The 24,411-nt window shown below is 41.4% G+C and overlaps 1 protein-coding gene across 4 annotated transcripts in view; it reads right to left on the minus strand.

Annotated features, from left to right (window-relative positions):
• Positions 1 to 23,556, minus strand: part of IL1RL2 (interleukin 1 receptor like 2) — a 50,392-nt gene extending 26,836 nt beyond the window's left edge. For 2 of the 4 annotated variants that reach the window (XR_003794994.1, XM_029232636.1), the window contains exons 1-6: positions 23,479 to 23,556; positions 22,647 to 22,715; positions 21,598 to 21,829; positions 18,450 to 18,645; positions 6,206 to 6,365; positions 2,637 to 2,711 (exon numbers count right to left, since the gene is read on the minus strand). Coding sequence is in view for 3 of the 4 variants with exons in the window: in XM_029232636.1 (XP_029088469.1) it covers positions 2,637 to 2,711; positions 6,206 to 6,365; positions 18,450 to 18,645; positions 21,598 to 21,829; positions 22,647 to 22,704 (721 nt within the window). In the remaining variant the exon portion in view is untranslated. Of the gene's footprint in view, positions 1 to 2,636; positions 2,712 to 6,205; positions 6,366 to 18,449; positions 18,646 to 21,597; positions 21,830 to 22,646; positions 22,716 to 23,146; positions 23,291 to 23,317; positions 23,419 to 23,478 lie in introns of those variants that run through there. The other 2 variants (XM_029232637.1, XM_029232638.1) reach the window with 2 other exon arrangements.
• Between the last annotated feature and the right edge of the window lie 855 nt (positions 23,557 to 24,411).

The following is a 24,411-nucleotide window of genomic DNA, read 5'->3' on the forward strand; positions in this document are numbered from 1 at the left end:
CCACCTCAGTGAGAAGCCCATGCACCACTGTGAAGAGTAGCCCCAGCTCGCTGCAACTAGAGAAAGCCTGTGCACAGCAATGAAGACCCAATACAACCAAAAATAAATTTAAAAAAAATTAATAATGTCCTTGTTGGGTTTGGGTGTCAAGGTTTTCCTGACCTTATAAAATGAGATAAGGACTATTTCCTCTTTTACTTCTCTCTGAAACAATTTGTTGAAAATTGATGTTATCTCTTTATTAAATGTTTTGTAGAATTCACCAGTAAAACCAACTGAATCTGGAATTTTGTTTGTGGGAAGATTTTAAATTTATTTAATAGTTATATGATTATCTTCCTCTCTCATGGCTTATATTTTCTTTCTAATTATCTAAACACAATGGCTAGAATTTTCAAAGACAGGAGAGGGGAACAACGTTAATTAAGAGAGTTAATAACAGGTATGTTTATCCTTTCTAGGTGTTTATGAAATCCACTAGGGTATTCACATGGTGAGTGATATGTAGACAACTATCTTTTATTATGGGCATTATTATTTCTTTGAAAATTCAGAACCCTCCTTGAAACATGTGGGTCCAGAGTCTCTTAAGTATTGAGTAGATTTCATCTCCTTTCCATGTGTTGCTTTGTAAGCTTTCTCATTTCTGTCTTTAATGTTTGAGTTTCTCTGCATTGGGGGGATTAGATTTGCTGGAGGTTCCTCTATCTTCTTTTTCTATTCCACCCCACCCCCGCCCCAACCCTTCTATCCCAGAACCAACTTTGGAATTTATCAATTCTATTTGTTGGTTGTTTTCCTTATAATAACTTTATAATTTTTTACGCCTATCTTTTTTATTTCCTTCCATGGAGTTGTTTAGTTGCTCTTTTTTATAGAGTTAAATGGTTAGATGATGGATTTTAATGTTTTCTACACTTATTATTAATCATTTAAAGATACATGCTTGTTTAGAACTCACCATTGGTCACATTCCATGAAATTTGATATGTTCTCTCTGCCATTATTTTCTAAATATTCTGTACCAATGGCTTTGGCTTAATCTAACCAAGAAAGTAAATACTTAGAAGCTAAATTTTTTGTTGCTTATTTTTTTTAATTAGTGGATTTATTTTTTGTTGGGTTTATCATTGTTTTGACTTTAGCTGTAAATTTCTAGATTACCTACATGGGGATTATACCACGTGGTCTGTATAATTTCCTCTTTTGGGTCTCTGAGTTTTTCATAGATGTTTATGAGTGCTATCCATTAAATACATTATTCTTAATATATTACTAGAGTATTTTAGATCCTTATTTGACTAGCAAATTTGTCAAAGACAGAGTATGTTAAAACCTCCCACTATAACTGAAACTATTGTACTGTCTTGTTGTATTGTCCTTGTACTTCTGAGAGTTTAGCTTTATATATTTTATTTTGATGCATGGTTATTTGACACAAAAACATTTTTATTTGGGGAAGGATAATTTTTATTAGTATGAAATGATTCAATTTGTCATTTACTTTTTTGCATTGAAAGATATATTATCAGATTGAAAGATTAATATTGTGAATCTGATTTCTTTGTATTGCTATTGTATGCAAATCTTATGCATATCTTGCTTAGGCACTGATTTTTAATCTTCTAGGACATGTATTTTTAGATCTGTGTATTTTGAGGAGAGCATATAATTGGATTTTAATATTTGACTCAACCTGAACATTTGCCTTTTTTTTTTTAATTATTTTATTTTTTGGTTGCGTTGCCTCTTTGTTGCTGCACGCAGGCCTTCTCTAGTTGCAGCGAGTGGGGGCTACTTTTTGTTCTGGTGCACGGGCTTCTCATTGCAGTGACTTCTCTTGTTGTGGAGCATGGGCTCTAGGCGGGTGGGCTTCAGTAGTTGTATAGCGTGGGCTCAGCAGTTGTGGCTCACAGGCTCTAGAGCTCAGGCTCAGTAGATGTGGCACACGGGCTTAGTTGCCCCATGGCATGTGGGATCTTCCCAGACCATGGATTGAACCTGTGTCCCCTGCATTGGCAGGAGGATTCTTAACCACTGCACCACCAGGGAAGTCCCGAGCATCTGTCTTTTAATAAAAACTTTGTTTAATTTATTTCTTCTTTAGAAGGTACTCAACACATTTTTACCTTACTAGTGATTACCTTTAAATTTTAAAAAATTATTTGAATCCCTTTTTCTCCACTTAGATCACAAACTGAGGCAGTGTTTATTGATCCCTTCCTATGTAAAATAAGGAAAAGAGCATGATAACTCCCCCTGCTCCTTTCAGATCCTTCCTAGTGTGAGATAATATAACCCAGGACTCTTGATCAACATTACTTAATAGTAGTTTGATATTACATATCATGTCTTTCAGGAAGGATTTGTCTTTGTGTGAACAGATTTACAGTAATCTTTCAGACCCATAGTGATTGCAGCCAGACCTTTCATAGCACAACCTCCCCAGCCTTCTGCTCTGTGATTTTTTTATTTTGATACCTCTCCTGATGAACTCAGGTATATCCAAAGCTGGAAACTGGATACACCTGTGTGGGATTTGTCTTCATTCCTGAAACTCAAAAACATTCACAAGGATGTGTGGACTTACTGATTCCTGCCCTTAGGATTTCAGTGGCTTCAATAAGTTTACTCACCAAGTTTTACTTCAATTGAATTATTTTTTGGATAAATGATCTTAGGGATTCTTCTTCCATTTCCCACTTTTTCTGCTAAGAAATCATACCCACATGAAATTGTATTAGAAACATTCCCAACTACTTGAATGCAGTAATAACATAAAGAAAACCTGGTACTGAGCAGACCTTCAATAAACGTTGGTCAAGAAAAAACAATACCCATGATGTGACAAAGTATCACTCCATAAGTGCATATTTTTCAACCAGAAATAATTGAATTGCTAAGGGGAAAATCTAAAAGCTGGGCTACCAAGAGAGTTCACATCATCATTAAATATTTGACATAAATATAAACTGATGAGATTGTGTAATAACTTCTCATTGCCTAGTCATTCAGTACACGTCTTAAGCAGTGGTGATAAGCAAAGCTCTGGCCTGGGTCCTAGACAGAAAGAAAGAGTGACCCTAATGGTCTGTCCTCAGTTCCACTCCTCCATCCTCCAACCCTGCTATTCCATATTCTTCGCAGACCCTCCTTATTCTCCAGCTTTTTCATCCCTCCCCCCCCACTTTATAACTGCCTTCCTTGTATTGACTCCCCACCCCTTTGTCTTTCTCCACACCTTCCCTCCCCCATTTGTCTACCAATATTTAGCAATCACCCTCTGGATCCCACATTTCTCCTCTCCATTTGGGGTGCGAGGTGAAAAAGTTATAAGAGGGAAGCTATAAAAATGCAAAACCGTATGTCCTTTATGGTGGCAATAATATTTGCACATTCTACAAACTATTCAAATTCAGTACAGTAAGTCCTCTGCATACAAACCTTCAAGTTGTGAACTTTCAAAGATGCTAACTTGCGTTTGCATGTCCACATAAGTTAGTTCATGTGTCTGGCATACATTGTCACATGTGTGCAACCTCTACAAGTGGTTGTGCTTTTGTGTACTTTACTGTACAGTACTGTATAAAGTAGAGTATCTTTATTTCAAGCCCAGGATGTCCAGAAGCAAGTGTAAAAGCAGCGGTGATGTAGCTGGTACTTTCCTGTTCACTCGATGCCAGCCCCTGTATGCCAGCTCTCGTACTGTACAACTGTACTTTTCAAGGTACTGTACTGTAAGATTAAAAATGTTTTCTTTATTTTGTGTGTTTCTTTTTTATGTATTATTTGTGTGAAGATTATTATAAACCTATTACAGTACAGTACTATATAGCCGATTGTGTTAGTTGGGTACATAAGCTAATTTTGTTGGACCTACAAACATGCTCTTGGGATGGAACTTGTTCTTATGTAGGGGACTTACTGTATGTCCCAAACAGAAGTCATCACCAGCCAGTCAATATACCATCTCCCACTCAATCACACACATGGAAAATCTAGATGTCATTCTAAGTAACAGCTTTCCTCCCACCCTCTTCATATGATCATCACCCAGCCAAACTAATTTTACCTCTTAGCGTTTCTCAGTCTGTGCCTCTTTCTTGACACCTAAACCCTATTTTCTACTCTCTACTCTTTCCCTAGGCACTCTCATTCACATCCACCTCTTCAATTACCGTCTGAAGTTCAATGACTTTGCAAAAAGGTATAACTCTAAGCTCCAGACCCACATAGGCCATGACCTGCTTGACATCTCAAGTCACCAAGTACTCAGCTCACCCATGACCGAACTCATGATCTCACTCTTAAATCCAGTTTTCCTCCAGAGTTATCTTTTTTCCTTGAATCGTATTACCATCCAAAAGGCCTGGCTTCCTGGATCTTGCCATATCTCTCACCCCACATTCAATCTGACACCAAGACCTGTGGATTTTACCTCCTAGAATGCCTGGAGTCCATCCACCTGTGCCTAGCTGATGTCTCACCTGCATTTCTGCACCTGCCTCCTAACTGCCATTCTTATCTATAGGGATCGTTTTGTGCACAGTGGCCACAGTGAGCTCTCAGAAACATGTTACACCATGCTACTCTCCTGCTCTCAACTGCTCTGGCTGCTTCCCATTGTTCTTAGGAGAAAATCCATGCTTCCCACACTGGACTGAATGTTCCTACCTAACGTTGGCCCCTGACTGCTTCTCCAACCTCTTTACCTACTGTGATCTCCCTTATTCAGCACCATCCCACCAACCTACCTACTTCCCGTCCTTCAGACATACCATGGTCTGACTTGTAGGGCCTTCGCTTTGGCTGCCCCCTCAGTCTAGAAAAAACCTCACTCGTTTAAGCAGTTAATGCTTCCTGACCATCAGCATCACTATTATTGGGAAGCTTTCCCTGACCCACTTCCTTCTCAACAGATCCTTGTCTGTTTGATAGCATATTTTCCTTTCTACTCAGACTTCAAAGCTCCATCCAAGCAGTGGTCATGGCTGTTTGCCTCACCATCATGTTCTCCCTGCCCAGCATAGGACCTGACCTTGATGGGCACTCAGTAAAGGGTCACTAAATTACTGCCTGAAGAAGAATCTCCTACCACTTCCAGCGAAGTTCAGATGGTTACATCCAGATGTTGCAGCAGCCTCCTAAGTGGTCTCCAGGCCTCAAGACCCCCTTCAACTCCTGCTCAAACCATCTTAGGACTGATCTCATCCATCACAAATGCAGCCTCATGGCTCTGCATTTACACTCATCCAAGGGCTCTTCAGTGCTTCATGGTAAAACCTGCGTATAATCAGCCCCCTTGACCTTTTCCCTGTTTAACTCCATGACTTCAGTTCCCACCACTCCTCAGCTCACAGTTTTTTATGCTCTAACAAAATTACTTTTAGATCCAACATAAACTATCATGGTAGACACTTCCATGCTTTGCCTTAGACATTTCTCTCTGCCCCTCTTCCCTCTTCTTTACTTCTGTAAACCCTGCTTGTCCTTCAAAATTCAGCTGAGAAGACATTTCCTCTTGGAAAGCTTCCAAGACCATTTATTTACTTGCCACCTATGCAGCTACTTCTGATTTTTTTCCTGCTCCCCTGGACACTGTCTATAACACTCTCCTTACCACATAATGTTGAGATGATCCATTTACATTTCTAGCACCACTACACCCAGGCTGAGAGCTTCTCAATACAAGAAAGAATTCTTTTAATTTTTTAATTATAGGTTTTAACAATTTGGGGCATATAACAGATTATAAATAAACATTTATTGCAACGACATAAAATAAAGATTATTGGACTCAATGATCTCTTAAGGTATTCTTCATTTTGCCTTTGAAATTCCATCTTATAAAGAATTCCCTCAGCCACCAGTGTAAGACTAGAGCATAAGATCATTGAGGTATTCATGTCCGCCCTTTACTGAATACCTATACTTCGCCAGGCACCCTGGGTGCTACTCCATAGACATGATCTCATTTAATTTTCATGAATAAACCAAGAATTTTCGTCTTCCTTTTTTTCAGATGAGAAAACTAAACAGCCTATGCCCTTTCGCCCCACTCTTCCTACCCTCTGATTCTAATAATGACGTGTTTGAGGGACTGCTAACCCTCAGGAAAATCAAGATCAGGAACCCCTTCTGCCCAAAGCCAACCTCTCACGCAAAGCCAAGAGGCAGTCAAGGTGATGGGTAAGCGTGTACTTACTGATGTTCACAGAAATGCTGTTTAAAACAGTGTGCTGCTTCTCTGCGTATGTGAGCGTGGCTTGACACGCATAGTTCCCTCCATCCTCTGTCGAGACATTCTTCACTAAAAGCTTTCCTCTCTGAGAAATAAATCGTTCTCCTTCAATCTCTTTACAGTCCTAAATTTAAAAAATATATTTTTCATTTCAGAGTATTTGGGGGTATCAGTTACATTCCTAGTTAGCACCATTCTATGAACCATGGGGAGACAAGAAAACTATGTGATCTCTAGACCTTAGGTAATTTACAATCTAATTGAAGACATATGTATATTTATATAAGATATATACATATCTCCCCAGAAAACTGATAAAGAATATTCTACAGGTTACAGTGAGAGCTATAAATATGAGGTCTACTGGGAGTTGAGAGGAGAGAGGCCTATGAAGGCTGGAAGGAAGACTTTATGGAGAAGGATTGGACGTAGTCCATAAAGGAGTTTGCCAGGAGGATGTGAACAGGCAGGAAGGTCCTCCACGTCGCTCAATGGACCACCGTCTAATGGCACCAAGCCCCTTTGCAAGACTGCAAGCCCAGGTGAATAAGGACTGTGACATCTGTGTTACAGGTCCAATCACACCTTCTCCACCTATCAGGGGTTGGATTTTGCCGAGGTCCAAAATAACTCTTCACCAACCTTCTATCTGGAGGCCTGAGCAATAGTCAAAGTATGTGGCAAGGTTAAGGGGAGCAGATATCACGTCACTTCTTAAGTCACCCAGGCTTCCTCTGCATCAACAAGGAAACAGCCTCACACAAAACCAACTTGAAGGCTGGTTAGTCTCAGGAAGGCCTTTCTCATCGTTCTCCTCAGTTTCCACCCAGAGGGCAAAGCCTCACCATTCATCTGTCCTGTCATAAGCTCACATTCTCGTGTGAATCGTTTTTTCCATCTCAGAGGCCCACTCCTGAACTCTTTCTCAAACCTTTTCCCGTTTCTTCAGGAAGTGCCAATCTACAAAATAACATCTGGGATAACTGAGTCCATTTATTCACTCAAATATTTTTCTTGCTCTTTGCTAGCATTGTGAGAGGCCCTGGTCGTGCAGGAGTAAGATGAAGTCCCTCAGAGCTCACAATCCTTATAATAGAGAAGACAAACATACAACCCCTCATTATGTAAAGACGTAATCACTCAAGTTTTGAGCTCTCTCCTCACTGAGTCAACCATGGTCAGAATTCACTCTCCACCATTGGAACAGTGTGAATGCTTCCATCGTGGAAGGTGAAACTCAATAATGCCAAAATGAACATTTGTTTATTTGTTTATCATGTGAACAATAACTTTCTAGAAGTCTTATATTATTTTTTCTGTAAACACTCTATAGGGGAAACCAAATTATAATCAGATAATTGCTTACTGAGTAGAATGGGAATTACTAGTAAGAGTCAGATGCTGGTAATATGAGTGATGTTGCCTTCTTCAGAATAGGGACAAACAAAAAGTGTGAGTGTTTGGATTATGGAAACCTCGTTCCTGGGTGGGGCTTGTGTGGGCGCAAGCTCTGGGACTCTGTTTCTATGCTCTGATCTTGATCAGTCCCCTTTCTGATTGACTCATTCAAGACATACAAATATTTAATCATATTAAAGTTTACCCAGGACAGCTGAAGAGCCATTCTGTCCTTTTTCAGTAACTAGAACTGTCTCTATTGTAATCCGCTGCATTATTTTAGAGTTTTAATTCTCAGAAGGCTTTGATTTTTAGTTAAAAGTGAGTGGTGATATCTCACTAATAAGATTTTAATTAGTAATATTAGCAGCCTACATTTGAAAATTTTTGTCTTTCTAGCACCAAGAAGAACAATTCTGACTCAGCATGTACAATGGTTCACAGGTACAAAATAGACGACAGCATCCTGGCTAAGCTGTAGTGGTCATAGGAGAGTGATGAAGATGCAACTGGTGAGGGAGTCAGGAGCCCAATCATAGAAAACCATGAAAAGGGGAGGAGCATCTGAAGCTGTCTGTGCAAGGGACCAAGGTGTGCATATTTGCCTTGGAGCACAATCTGTCTGGTTGCTCTGTGGGAAAGGATTAAAATCGGGGCAATCCTAACGACTAGGGAACAATTTAGGAAGTTATTTCCACACACTAAGGCTGAATAGAACATGAACTAAGGCAGTACACTGGGGATAACCAGAAGGGAACAAAAAACAGTGATTTTAAGCAGTTCTAATTCACAGCCTTAGTGACAAATTTGGACTATGGAGAGGGAACAGGACCGGTATGGTCCCAGCTTAGGGATGCAAAAGTGTCCTTAGATAGGAGATGGAATGCAAAGAAAATACAGAAGAATGATCAGATTTGAGGTTAACATTAAAAAGTGGCTCTAGACATGGTGAATCTGGTGAGTTGTGTGATGGGAATGTCTACATGGAATGTATGTTAGGTTGTTGGATGAAGTATCTGGAGATGGGAGAAAGGAGAGTTGGGAGCCATCTGTGTGCGATGGTCCTATGAGCCTTCCACCTGAATGCAATCAAAGCAAGAACTGAAGATGACCATGGCTGAAACTGGGAACCCCTGAAATCTAAGACCCAAACCCAGAGAATGAGAACACAGTAATGATTACTAAGGAAAAGCCAGGGAGTGGGGAGATAAAGAATGAGTAAGTTTCAGAAGGGAGAGAAGATGAAGCTCTCAGCTCATGGGCACGTCCAGCAGCGATGGACACTACAAGAGATCAAAATCAGGATCAGGATTGGAAATGAATGTTAGATTTAGCAGCTGGGAAGCCAGTAGTAACTCAGCAACTATAGATCCAGTATGGTGGTAGGGCAGAAACCATTGTATTGAGGAGTAATTTGGAATTGAAGAAAAAAAGGAGACATTCCTGTTTTTCCAAATGTTGATACTTCAGAGTCTATGAGCGTGGATGTTCTAACACCTGAACTTTCTCCTCTGGAACACCTCCAATCTCAAGGACCACCTCTACTCCTATGAGTCTTCAATTCTCCCTGCCACAAGCCAGATTTTGTCATTATCCAGAACTACTCTGTCTCTAAATTCTTAAGAATAAAAATATACCATTCTGGCGGGGACCTTCCAGATGGTGGAGGAGTAAGACATGGAAATCACCTTCCTCCCCACAAATACATCAAAAATACACCTACATGTGGAACAACTCCTACAGAACAACTACTGAACGCTGGCAGAAGACCTCAGACTTCCAAAAAGGCAAGAAAATCCCCACATGCTTGGGTAGGGTAAAAGAGAAAAGAAAAAACAGAGACAAAAGAATAGGGATGGAACCTGCCCCTTGGAGAGGGAGCTGTGAAGGAGGAAAAGTTTCCACACACTAGGAAGCCCCTTCACTGGCGGAGATGGGGGGGTGGCGGGGCTGAAGCTTCGGAGCCGCGGAGGAGAGTGCAGCAATAGGGGTGCAGAGGGCAAAGCAGAGAGATTCCTACACAGAGGACTGATGCCAACCACACTCACCAGCCTGAGAGCCTTGTCTGTTCACCCGCCGGGAAGGGCGGGGGCTGGGAGCTGAGGCTCTAGCTTTGGAGGTCAGATCCCAGGGAGAGGACTGGGGTTGGCTGCGTGGACACAGCCTAAAGGCGGCTAGTGCACCACAGCTAGCCAGGAGGGAGGCCAGGAAAAAGTCTGGAACTGCCTAAGAGGTGAGAGACCATTGTTTTGAGGTGTTTGAGGAAAAGGGGTTCCTTCCCCGCTGCCTACAGAAGGCAGAGCACTGCCTAAACGAGCTCCAGAGACGGGCGCAAGCCACGGCTATCAGCATGGACACCAGAGACGGACATGAGATGCTAAGGCTGCTGCTGCAGCCACCAACAGTCCTGTGTGCAAGCACAGGTCACTATCCACACCACCACTGCCCCCCCCCGGGAGCCTGTGTAGCCTGCCACTGCCAGGGTTCCGTGATCCAGGGACAAGTACCCCAGGAGAACACATGGTGCGACTCAGGCTGTTGCAACGTTATGCTGGCCTCTGCCACAGGCTCGCCCCGCATTCCAATTATAACTACCTTACCCCTCCCTCCCCCCTGGTCTGAGTGAGCAAGAGCCCCCTAATCAGTGCTGCTTTAACCCCGTCCTGTCTGGGCGGGAACAGATGCCTGGGGGTGACCTATAAGCAGGGGCGGGGCCAAATCCAAAGCTGAGCCCCAGGAGCTGTGCGAACAAAGAAGAGAAAGGGAAATTTCTCTGTCCAGCCACAGGAGCAGTGGATTAAATCTCCACAGTCAACTTGATGTACACTGCATCTGTGGAACACCTGAATAGACAACGAATCACCCCAAAATTGAGGGAGTGGACTTTGGGAGCAACTGTAAACTTGAGTTTTACTATCTGTGACTGATTTGTTTCTGATTTTTATGTTTATCTTAGTTTAGTTTTTGGCCCTTGTTATCACTGGTGGACTTGTTTATTGGTTTGGTGGCTCTCTCCTTTATTATTATTAATTTTTTTATTTAAATAATTTTTTCATTTATTTATTTTTTTCTTCCTTTTTGTCTCACTTTTCTTCTGAGCTGTGTGGCTGACAGGGTCCTGCTGCTCCAGCCTGGTGTCAGGCCTGAGCCGCTGTGGTGGGAATTCCCATAAGGTTAATAGCTGATCTTTCAGCAGAAACTCTGCAAGCCAGAAGGGGGTGGCAGACATATTTAAAGTGATGAAAGGGAAGAACTTACAACCAAGATTACTCTAACCAGCAAGAATCTCAATCAGATTTGATGGAGAAAACAAAACCTTTACAGACAAGCAAAAGTGAAGAGAATTCAACACCACCAAACCAGCTTTACAACAAATGCTAAAGGAACTTCTCTAGGCGGGAAACACAAGAGAAGGGAAAGACCTACAAAAACAAACCAAGAACAATTAAGAAAATGGTAATAAGAACACACACACTAATAATTACCTTAAGTGTAAATGGATTAAGTGCTCCAACCAAAAGACATACAGTCTGAATAGATACAAAAACAAGACCCATATATATCCTCTCTAAAAGAGACCCACTTCAGACCTAGGGACACATACAGACTGAAAGTGAGGGGATGGAAAAAGATATTCCATGCAAATGGAAATCAAAAGAAAGCTGGAGTAGCAATTCTCATATCAGACAAAATAGACATTAAAATAAAGACTATTACAAGAGACAAATAAGGACACTACATAATGATCAAGGGATCAATACAAGAAGAAGATACAACAATTGTAAATGTTTATGCACCCAACACAGAAGACCTCAATACATAAGACAAATGCTAACAGCCATAAAAGGGGAAGTCGACAGTAACACAAAAATAGTAGGGGACTTTAACACCTCACTTACACCAATGGACACACCATCCAAAATGAAAATAAATAAGGAAACACCGCTTTAAATGACACATTAAACAAGATGGACTTAATTGATATTTATAGGACACTCCATCCAAAAACAACAGAATACACTTTCTTCTCCAGTGCTCATGGAACATTCTCCAGGATAGATCATATCTTGGGTCACAAATCAAGCTGTGGTAAATTTAAGAAAATTGAAATCGTATCAAGCATCTTTTCCGACCACAATGCTATGAGACTAGATATCAATTACAGGAAAAAAACTGTAAAAAATACAAACACATGGAGGCTAAACAAGACACTACTAAATAACTAAGAGATCACTGAAGAAATCAAAGAGGAAATCAAAAAATACCTAGAAACAAATGACAATGAAAACACGATGACCGAAAACCTATGGGATGCAGCAAAAGCAGTTCTAAGAGGGAAGTTTAGAGCACTACAATCCTACCTCAAGAAACAAGAAAAATCTCAAATAAACAACCTAACATTACACCTAAAGCAATCAGAGAAAGAAGAACAAAAAATACCCAAGGTTAGCAGAAGGAAAGAAATCATAAAGATCAGATCAGAAATAAATGAAAAAGAAATGAAGGAAACAGTTGCAAAGATCAATAAAACTAAAATCTGGTTCTTTGAGAACATGAACAAAATTGATAAACCATTAGCCAGACTCATCAAGAAAAAAAGGTAGAAGACTTAAGTCAATAGAATTAGAAATGAAAAAGGACAAGTAACAACTGATACTGCAGAAATACAAAGGATCATGAAAGATTACTACAAGCAACTATATGCTAGTAAAATGGACAACCTGGAAGAAATGGACAAATTCTTAGAAAAGCACAGCTTTCCGAGACTGAACCAGGAAGAAATAGAAAATATGAACAGACCAATCACAAGCACTGAAATTGAAACTGTGATTAAAAATCTTCCAACAAACAAAAGCTCTGGACCAGATGGCTTCACAGGAGAACTCTATCAAACATTTAGAGAAGAGCTAACACCTATCCTTCTCAAACTCTTCCAAAATACAGCAGAGGAAGGAACATACCCAAACTCATTCTATGAGGCCACCATCACCCTGATACCAAAACCAGACAAAGATGTCACACACACACAAAAGAAAACCACAGGCCACTATCACTGATGAACATAGATGCAAAAATCCTCAACAAAATGCTAGCACATTAAAAGGGTCATACACCATGATCAAGTGGGTTCTATCCCAGGAATACAAAGATTCTTCTATATATGCAAATCAATGTGATACACCATATTAACAAATTGAAGGATAAAAATCATATGATCATCTCAGTAGATGCAGGAAAAACTTTTGACAAAATTCAACACCCATTTATAATAAAAACTCTCCAGAAAGTAGGCATAGAGGGAACCTATCTCAGTATAATAAAGGCCATATATGACAAACCCACAGCCAACATCATTCTCAATGGTGAAAAACTGAAACCATTTCCTCTACGGTCAGGAACAAGACAAGGTTGCCGACTCTCACCACTATTATTCAACAGAGTTTTGGAAGTTTTAGCCACAGCAATCAGAGAAGAAAAAGAAATAAAAGGAATCCAAATCAAAAAAGAAGTACAACTGTCACTGTTTGCAGATGACATGATACTATACATAGAGAATCCTAAAGATGCTACCAGAAAACTACTAGAGCTAATCAATGAATTTGGTAAAGTTGCAGGATACAAAATTAATGCACAGAAATCTCTTGCATTCCTATACACTGATGATGAAAAATCTTAAAGAGAAATGTAGGAAACACTCCCACTTACCATTGCAACAAAAAGAATAAAACACCTAGGAATAAACCTACCTAAGGAGACAAAAGACCTGTATGCAGAAACTATAAGACACTGATGAAAGAAATTAAAGACGATACAGACAGATGGAGAGATATACCATGTTCTTGGATTGGAAGAATCAACATTGTGAAAATGACTATACTACCCAAAGCAATCTACAGATTCAGTGCAATCCCTATCAAACTACCAATGGCATTTTTCACAGAACTGGAACAAAAAATTTCACAATTTGTATGGAAACACAAAAGACCCCGAATAGCCAAAGCAATCTTGAGAAAGAAAAATGGAGCTGGAGGAATCAGGCTTCCTGGCTTCAGACTATACTACAAAGCTACAGTAATCAAGACAGTATGGTGCTGGCACAAAAACAGAAATATAGATCAATGGAACAGGATAGAAAACCCAGATATAAACCCATGCACATATGGTTACCTTATCTTTGTCAAAGGAGGCAAGAATATACAATGGAGTAAAGACAGCCTCTTCAATAAGTGATGCTGGGAATACTCGACAGCTACATTTAAAAGAAAGATATTAGAACACTTCCTAATGCTGTATACAAAAACAAATCATATGCCATCATGGAGAGGAGGAGATTATCAACAGAACCAAAAAGTATATAAGAATACACCTGTGAAATGCACCCTGTCTATGTGATAGATTTGTATTAACCTGCATGTTCATCAGTATCTCTGGGACAGTGACAGATGAAAAGGAGACATCAGTCAGGGCCAAGTGCCTGAGGAAGAAGTACATGGGGGTGTGGAAGCAAGAGTCCAGCCTGATGAGCAGAGGATGAGCATGTTCTCCAGCACCGTGGTCAGGTACATGCCCAGGAACAGGGCAAAGAACACGCCCTGCTGCTCTGGAAGGGTGGGGAGCCCCAGGAGGAGGAACTCGGACACACTGCTGTGGTTCTCCCTCCTCATGCCGTTCTTATCTCGGATGGGAATGAATAGGGACTGGAAATGTCAGGAACTTAGACATACTGAGCATAGCAACTACCATATGGTCACATACTTTCTCCAAGTTGCTGTGTCACTGTACAGACAAATCTCACTGCATTGCACTCACACGTTGGTGCCTCATCCAGTCTGGTGAGAACAGTGAAATGTGATTTGTCTGAACACTGACACAGTCACTTGGAGACATCATTCAAACATCAGTGGAAGAAACATCAATCAAACTCTTCAGCTGAAATCAGGAAGACCTCATTCTTTTTTTTAATAGAGTGAAGACACTACGATAGACCTTAGGGGGAGAGTAATAAATAATACACAGTCCCTTCCGTGGCTTTATAGCCAGACAGCTTATGTGTATGTGTCTGTCTTGCACACACAAACACACACCACTAAAAGCATTATTGGGAAAGTAATGTACCATGTACAGAATAAGTACTGAACACATAAACTCACTTCTTATCATTAGAATGACAAGAAGGAAGGAAAGAAGGGAGGAAGAGAAGAGAAAAGGGAACATTATGGCAATCCCTCAGAAACTTAAACATAGAATTACCATATGATTCAGAAATTTCACTTCTGATAATATATCCAAAAGAACTGAAAGCAGTGGCCAAAGAGATATTTGTACATCCATGTTTAAAGCAGCATTATTCACAAGAGCCGAATGATGGTAACAATCTGTGTCCATTGAAAAGTGAATGGATAAACAAAATGTGGTCTATACATACAATGGAATATTATCCAGCCTTAAAAAGGAAAGAAATCCTGACACATGCTACAACACGGATGAACCTTGAAGCCATTACGCTAAGTAGAATCAGCCAGTCACAAAAGTGTAAATACTGTAAGATTCCACTTATATGAGATTCCTAGAATAGTCAAATTCATAGAGACAAAAAATAGAATGGTGGTTGCCAGGGGCTTGGGGGTGGGGAGGAAAATGAGGTGTTATTGTTCAGTGGGTTCAGAGTTTCCATCTGGGAAGATAAAGAAGTTCTGGAGATGGATGGTGGTGATGGTTGTACAACAAGGTGAATGTACTTAATGCCACAGAGTTGTACACTGAAAAATCATTGAAATGCTAAATTTTATGTTATACATATTTTAGCACAATAAAAAATTGTTAATTTAGAAAAAATATACCATTCTGATGATAATTTCTTATTATTCCACCTGTTTCTTTCTTTTATTTTAACTAAGTAATAATATCTAGTATTTATTTATTAAGTAATTACTATGTACCCACACTGAACTAAGGGCTTAGTGGATAGATTATTTCAATTACTTTTCCAAACAATTCTATGAGGCCATGTCTCCCAGACTGGATTTGTTTCGGAAAAAAAAAAAAAATTCTAGCTCTTTTAAGCAGAAAAGGATTTAAAACAGAATATTAGGTGCTGAAGCACAATGCAGAACGAGTTCGCATGATAGCTGCTTCCTCCACCGCCATCCTGATGGTGGGAATCGAGACTTTGAGATATACCACCTGCAAGTCAGGGACCCGGAGTTGCCACTTACACAACTGCAGCAAGTGAAGTCCGAGCACGTTTGCTGGAGCCACAACAACAGTAAGTCAGAAGACATGCCTACTGCTTCTCAGCTCCCACGAAGCTGGAGACTGGGCCCCGGAACACTGTGGCAGAAAGCCCACATCCAGTAGAAAAGCAGATCACCATACTCACTTTAGCTTTTCAGTGAAGCCAGCTGGAGAAACTGTACCACATCCAGAACCTTAGCTATAGGTTAGGAAAACGTAGGGTGTGGTTCTGGGTGCTTTGTTCTTATTTTTTTATCAATAGCCTTGCAACCTCTATAATATAAAGAGCCTCCCCATGGATGGGGAGCCTGTACCCACCACATCCATCATGTGATATGGTGAACTTTCTAGCTATCCAGCCCATTTTTCCATCTTAACCTGGATCAGTCCTTGGACCCCTCTAATTTCTCCTAATCACCGGTATCCTTCAGGCATCATTTCCTTTCCTGTCCCACCTAGACTCACGTGGCCATCACTTGAATGATCTCCTTTTAAGTCCTCAAGTCAAGGATTAAGGAAACCCTTCATCCTTCCAGTGTATTTATCCAGAGAAACCCCATGCTGAGTTCATCCTGCCATCCCTCTCCTACACCCCTACAACCAGATGAGCACGACAGGAGCTAAACACACAAACATAAACAAATCCATGGTCCTCACCGTAGAAAGTCTTTGCATCTCCTTCAACTGTCTCTCCCACCTGCTCGCCTGTCTGCTCTTTCACACTCTCCACATCACATCTCCTTCCACTTGACAGGGACAATCGGGGGCAGCAGGAATGAGTTCCCTCCCCCTGCTCACCCTCCCCTTCCCCCTCATTCTATCCGTTCTACTTCACACGCTCTCTTGATGATCCCCGCTTCCTAACTCAGTTTCTGAAATAGCCTAATGATCAATGTGGCACCATACTCAAGCCCTTCCATCTGATTCACCACATGAGGATTTCACTGAAAGAATGTCCATCGACAGGTGAATGAATAAAGAAGATGTGGTACATATATACAATGGAATACTACTCAGCCATCAAAAAATGAAAAAATGTCATTTGTAGCAAATGGATGGACCTAGAGATTATCATGCTGAGTGAAGTAAGTCAGACAGAGAAAGACAAATATTGTATGCTATCATTTATATGTGGAATCTAAAACACGATACAACCAAACTTATTTACAAAACGGAAAGAGACTCACAGACATAGAAAACAAACTTACGGTTACCAAAGGGGAAAGAGGGGTGGGGAGGTGGGGGGAGGGATGAATTAGGAGTTTGGGACTAGCGGATACAAACGATCATATATAAAAGAGATAAACAAAGTCCTACTGTAGAGCACAGGGAACCACATTCAATATACTGTAATAAACCATAATGGGAAAGAAAAAAATTAGAATAAAATAAAATACAAGATAAGGGCATTCATTGCCACTTTCCTTGTGAGAGGGGAAAACAGAAACAAGCTAAATGAATGTGAAATACATAACAGAGAGGGCTGACAAAGGCAAAAACTGGTGCTTTGAAAGGAGTAATAGAACTGACTGCAAATCTTTTATAAGACTAATCAAGTGAGAAGGAGAAAGAAAGTGTGTGTGTGTGAGAGAGAGAGAGAGACAGAGACAGAGACAGAGAGAAACATATTGTAATGGGGATAAAAGATGAACCTTACTACAGAAGCAGACATTAAAAGCAGAGAAATGATAAACCATTTCATGCCAGAGTATTTGAAACGTTTAATGAAATGAACAATTTCCTAGAAAACCATCCTACAAAAACCCATTCAAGAATAAATAAGAAATTTGTATAATCCTATCACCATTAAAGAAATTGAAACAGTAGATAAAAAACCTTCCCACAAAGAGTACTCATGACCCAGATGGTTGTACTGGCAAACGCTAACAAGCAGAGCTGGGGGAGAACTAATTCAGATATTAAATACCTCGCCTGTGCACCTCTGTGCCAAGGATTATGCCTTTTCCATTATTATCTGCCAGTGCAATCAAGAAAAGAGAAGGTTTGAAGGTGAAAACACAAGATGCAGGAAGGTGAGTATAGGATGCCCTGTTTCCATAAAAAAAGAAAGGACTAGGAGGTATAGTTTTATTTGCTTGCATGGCATTACACAAGAATAATGCAAGGCCTGCAAGGAACCAATTACAGCAGCCACATGTCATGGAAGGTGAGATGGGCCTGGGCAAATATGAATCAGGAGTAGGAAGGGGACTTTCCGGGGCATACCTTCTGATACTTCGTGATTCTTGAACCCTATGTGTGTACTACCCATTCAGAGAAACTACTTAATCAATCTTAATTAAAAAGAATAACGAAGGATAGTCTGAAAAGTAAGAATAATTGGGGGAGGGGTGGATTCTAATAATAAGCTATGACCAAGCTCTAATAACTACAAATTAAAAAAATAAGTAATTAGCAGCGTTAAATTATCCATAGCAATTAGCTAACAAATCTTATGTACACAAATCTCTCTCTTTACCAGTTCTGCTTCAAAAGGTACAGCCTAAACTAAAAAAACAAGTAGGTTTTAAAGAAGAGGAAGGAAAATATCAATAGGAAATTTTTTTTTTTTTACCTTATACCACTTTACTGAATCCAAATCAAAACTGTTTGGGAAGTTCAGATGACATACAAGAATGTCATCTCTTCCAACATATAAAATCTGTTTGTACTCATCTGGCACATGCGGTTGACTGTTTCCAGAAGTACCACACCAATGTTTTTCAAATACAGTGAGGTTGACTTGCATTCTGGGACAGGTGTTTGTATCACTGTAAGAAAACAACAGATTGAAACCTCATAAACTCAAACAGTCACAAAACCAAATAATTCTGTTTATCTCCAAATATTTCCAAATCCTCTTCCAAGCACTGTGAAAACCCTCTGCCTCAAACAAGACAGCATACATCTCACAAGTCATTCATTACGAAAGGAAAAAAGATGTATTTGGATGGTGGAAACACGGGAGGACATCTTAACCAAACGATCAAAATGAATATCACCAAGCAGGGACATGCGGATGCTAGGTGTCTCTGAGTGTGCTGTCTGAAGAGAATGCAAACCACTTCCATAGCCTTCCAGCCAAGAAGGCTCAGCCTGAACCGACTCACAAAGAAATATCTGGCAAACCCAAATTAAGAGATACAATATAAAATAATTGTCTGTACTTCTTAAAAATGTCAATGTCACACACACAAAACAGGCTGAAGATCTGTTCCAGATGAAAAGAGATTAAAAGTACATGACAACCAAATGCACTGCAATGATCTTGGATTCAATCTTCCACAGGAAAAGGAAGAAAAACATTTATAAAAGTCATCATTGAGAAGACTGATAAACTTAGAATACAAATTGGTTACTAGATAAAGTATTGTGTGATGGTTAAATTTCCTGAATGTGATAACTATTCTGTGATGATGTAAGAGAATATTCTTGCTGAGAGGAAAGACACATTGAAATATTAAGGGGTAAAGGGACCTGATGCAGACAACTGAGATGATTTGGAATAAAATGGTTTAGAAAAAATACCATGTGTAACATACACAGGGGATGATGGGGAAAATGTGGCAAAATGTTAAATAATAGAAATCTAGATAAAGGGTAGGCAGGAGCTCTTTCTACAATTCTTGCAAATGTGATATGAATTTGAATTATTTCAAAGTAAAAATATATAGTTTACTAAACATGTATCATATCTATATATTAAAGATTTGTGAGAATTCACGTTTACTTTCTTCCATGACAGACAGTATTGATGTCTACATTCTAGGAAAGATTATTTTGCCCCATTTCACAGCTCCCATATTTAAATATTTTAAATCCAGCCTGTGATCCAGCAATCCCACTCCTGGGCATATATCCGGAGAAAACCATAATTCAAAAAGGTACATGCACCCCAGTGTTCATTGCAGCACTATTTACAAAAGCCAGGACATGAAAGCAACCTAAGTGTCCATCAACAGAGGAACAGATAAAGAAGATGTGCTGTATACACACACACACACACACACACACACACACACACACACACAATGGAATATTACTCAGCCATAAAAAAGAATGAAATAATGTCATTTGCAGCAACATGGATGGACCTAGAGATTGTCATACTGAGTGAAGTAAGTCAGACAGAGAAAGACAAATACCATATGATATCGCTTATATGTGGAATCTAAAAAAAATGGTACAAGTGAACTTATTTACAAAACAGAAATAGAGTTACAGATGTAGAAAACAATCTTATGGTTACCAGGGGAAAGGGGGGGAGAGGGATAAATTGGGAGATTGGGATTGACATATACACACTACTATACATAAAATAGATAACTAATAAGGACCTACTGTATAGCACAGGGAACTCTACTCAATACTATGTAATGACCTATATGGGAAAAGAGTCTAAAAAAGAGTGGACATACGTATGACTGATTTACTTTGCTGTACAGCAGAAAGTAACACAACATTGTAAATCAATTATACCCCAATAAAGATAAATAAAAATGAAGTCCCGGTTAGAATAAAAAATAAATAAATCCAGTCTGGACGTCCAGACAGATTTGTGCGGCATACGATCTCCAACTCTGGTTAATGAATAACCTGGAGTAAAGAGGAGAGCAGACCCCCTCAAGACGTCAGCAGCTGGTCTGCAGAGTGAGTGAAATTTTGGGGAAGGGGCTACTGGCACTTCCACCTGTGCCACTGAGTAACCATGTACTTCAAGTCAATCACACAGAAATGAGGAATCTGGCAGGAATCAGAGAAGGACGTGGCCATCCTGAAACACAGAAAGAGGCTGGCAGATACTAAGGAACCGCAAGAGAGGGAGGATGCAGCTACATTCCTGGAGTACCTACTTCACACATGATCTGGGGTCATTTTAACTTCTACCCTATCTGGCCGGCATTACTTCCACTTTACAGATAAGAAAGCCAAGGCTTGTGGAGGTCAAATAACTCATGAAGGTCATGCACATTAGCAAAGGAGGATAACAAAATTGGGGCCCTCAGCCAAAATTTGGTCCACAGATGTGTCTTAATTAGGACACATGCACAAAGCTTATTGGAAAGTTAACCACACACACACCCATACACACTCATTCCAATTTCCGGGTTACCTTGAAATTTTGGAAGATGGACTTGAACCGCTGCATAGACTGCCGCCTTCGGTGTGACATGTGCTTTCTGGCTCACCACAGTGCCAACCAGGCTCAACTATCTCCCCCCAGACCTGTGTCACTTACTTACATTACTAGCATGAGGCTTAGCATGGGGTCTAGAACATACCTGATGCTTGGTCACTGTTAAATTCCTATAGCAGAACCCTTACAAAAAGTGCTTGAAGGAGGCTTATACCTATCTGGATGTACCACCTGTCACAAAAACTTTTGGCATTCCAAGAAAGAAGGCAGCAATCATATTGGGATTAAACAGGCTTTGTAAGCTGGTCTGGCCTTGGACATCATTTCGATAGGAAAAGATGCATTTCACGGTCCAACAACTGATTTACAAACCTGTTCTGCTTAAAAGTCTGTTCATTGAAACCACCTCATAACAATTCCAAAACTATATTCTTCTCATTGTTTTCTACATTGATTAAGAGTTTATCAAGAGTTTTTCTAAAAGAATTATATATTATATAAATATTATACATTTTATATATATATATATATATATATATATATATATATATATGAGAGAGACAGTTCTCATGAATGAGGAACTTACTTTGTATCACAGTGGTAGATCCCAGAGTCCTCCCCTTTCACAGGGAGAAACAAAATCCAGTTTTGGTCCTGGTGGATTCGAGACTGTATGTTTTTGGATACTGGGATTTTTCTAGGATATTTATACCATGTTGCGTCTACCTTCCCAGATGTTGGCAGAGGGTATATGCAGTGAAAAGCCATAGGCTGGCCCACTGACACAGTATCCTGCATACTCACGTCCTCGCAAGCATCTAGGGAAAGAAAGGAAAAAAATAATCACAACCGAGAGCACTAGTGTTGGTTATTATTAGTTTCCACAAACACCTCAATTTTCTTGCTGATTTGAAATTTCATGTGAGAGTTTTCTCAGTATGGGAGTTTCCTAGAAACAATCTGCTGATGTGAAAGCATAACCCGAAGTCCTTCACATCTGTCCATAAGAGGGAATTTACTCGGTCCTCCCCCTCAACAAGTGATCTCCCCATTTGGAATGAGTCCCCTCTTTCCCTTCTATTCTAAGACCCTCAATTCCTTCATCTTCCTCCTTCAGAGTAAACGTTCCTATTCTGAGCCCCACTTGACCTGTTTTCCTTCTGCTCTGCTAGCCGGTTAATTCAGTCCGTCCCCAAAAAAAGGTATAAGTATCTCCTCCCCAAAAGGATTGTTAAACAATTCCGCTCGCTTTAAAGTTCGTTTCTAACAAATTGCTTAGTGTTTCTTGGAAGTAATTTGTTCCGTGGCTGGTTTCTTTGCTATTACCTTGGGTCTAACATGTCCATTTGTCATATAAAGTAGACGGTATTATAGATCTATTTGAGCATTTTAACTCGAGCCTTGACTTGCAGATTTGCCCATCTCCTCCCCCTCTTCAAGTCACTTCAAAGCTCAAAGGGGATGCTTGGGGCTGAGCGTCTCCCGCGGGATTCTGCCTGGACCCCTGGGGCAAGTGTCACCGGCCAGGCTCCGGTCTCACGTGATCCCCCAGGAGGTCTGCACAGGGGCTCGCCCAGAGCGGCAGGGTGGCAGGGAGGGAGGGGTGCCACTGAGACCCGAACCAACCGAACGTACCTGCTCTGATAAATCGTGGAAGAGCGGTGGACACGACGCAGAGCAGCAACAACAGCATTCCCCTACAGGCTGCGAGGAAGAAAGAGGGAGGCCTGGAAAGGGGCGCAGCGGGCGGAGCGCGCCCTCCCCCGGCACGAGGCCAGGGTTCTGCGACCTCTGAATCTCAGAGATCCCAGCTAGGCTTTTGACCTTTCCTGCTCCATGAGGAGCCCTCCAACTTTGGCCCCAGCTGTATCCGGACGCGCCCCCAAAGACTGCTCCTTCCCTTGCCCCACCCTTGCTCCGAGCGCCCACCTCCAGAATCCGGGGGGAGAGGCATCAGTGGGAGGGGTCGGGAGGGGCCGGAGGCGCGGTGTGGGCATCGGGGCGGGTCCCCTCTTCCAGGCTGCCCGGTCGCCTCCTTTGGGGGCACAGGGCCATCCCCTTCTGCCAGGCAGCTCGCCACCCGGCCCGCCTCAGCCCGCGGCCCCCGCCCCCCGTGGTGGCGCCCGGGTGCCCACCATGCGTCGCGCGTAGCCTTCCCTGGGCGTCCTTAGCCTCAGGTTCCTCCTGGGCCTGGCCGTCTAAACGGAAACCTGCTCACTCGGGAGAAGGCAGCTTAGGCCTATATGGCAAAGGCCGGCAGGAAAAGAGGGAGGAAGACGGGCCGGCAGTGGACGCGGGCTCCACACCTTCTTCCACAGACGGAGTCCGCTCCCCCAAGGTCGCCCAGCAGGTCAGGGGCCGCCCGGGAGTCCCGATCGCCGCCCCCGCCCAGTCGCGCACATTTTTGCCATCTCCTCGTCCCGCCCGCGCCCTGCTCAGCTGCAGACTCCGCGAGCCGGGTGTGTACCTGCAGAACTGGATCGGAGCGCGCAGCAACTCGTAGAAAGTGGAGACTGACAGCCCGGGACTGAGCCCTGTCGTGGCGTTTCCGTACCAGGCTAGTTCCTCACTACGATGGGCGGGGCAGCCCTACCTTCCCAGTGCTAGCTTAGGAAGAAGCGTGCCATCGCACTAGGAAGTGGGTTCGAAGGCTTTGTGCCGGATTTTCTGGCAGCTAAGAAGTCCTCCATCCCCATTGTCTGCTGAAATCTATTCCAACTTGTCCCACCAAATGAGCTATTCCTTCCTTTCCGAACTCCATTCCAGCAGTTATTACATGCCCTGCATTGGCCTGTATAGAATGCCCCCAGAGTAGACGCCGACCCAGATGGCTTTTAAGTAATATTATTTATCTGCCTGGGTCGTGCTGTTAACTTCTGTAAAGCAGACATCCCACGGGGATCTTCAAATACCCGGAGCAGGAAAACTGTTCCTGTCTGAAACTTCCAACTCTGACAATATCAACAGGGACTTGTTGCCCTGGCCATCAGGAGACACCCAGAGACATCCCGGAGGACACTGAGACTTAGAAAAAAATATAAAATGTAATCTCCATTCAACAGATTTCTGGCCAAGCTATTTCTGGCGGTCCTTGTGGGATTCCCAACAGTGAGAAAAGCAGCCATAGCAGCAAGGGGAGATGACAGCAAAGCTTTCTGGGATAAGCTGGAAGCCAGTGGTTTGCAAATTTCTACACTCTTAAAAATTATTGAGGATTCTAAAGTGGTTTTGTTTATGTGGTTTATATCTGTCGATATTTACTATGTTAGAAATTAAACTGGAAAGTGTTTTAAACATTTATTTTCTTATTTACTTAAAATAACAAACTCTCTACACATTAATATAAATATCATACATTTTATGAAAAATAACTCTACTTTTCAAAACAAACAGACTTATT

This window comes from Monodon monoceros, unplaced genomic scaffold (assembly GCF_005190385.1).
Source record: "Monodon monoceros isolate NGI ecotype Baffin Bay Population unplaced genomic scaffold, NGI_Narwhal_1 Super_Scaffold_19, whole genome shotgun sequence".
Classification (NCBI taxonomy): Eukaryota; Metazoa; Chordata; class Mammalia; order Artiodactyla; family Monodontidae; genus Monodon; species Monodon monoceros.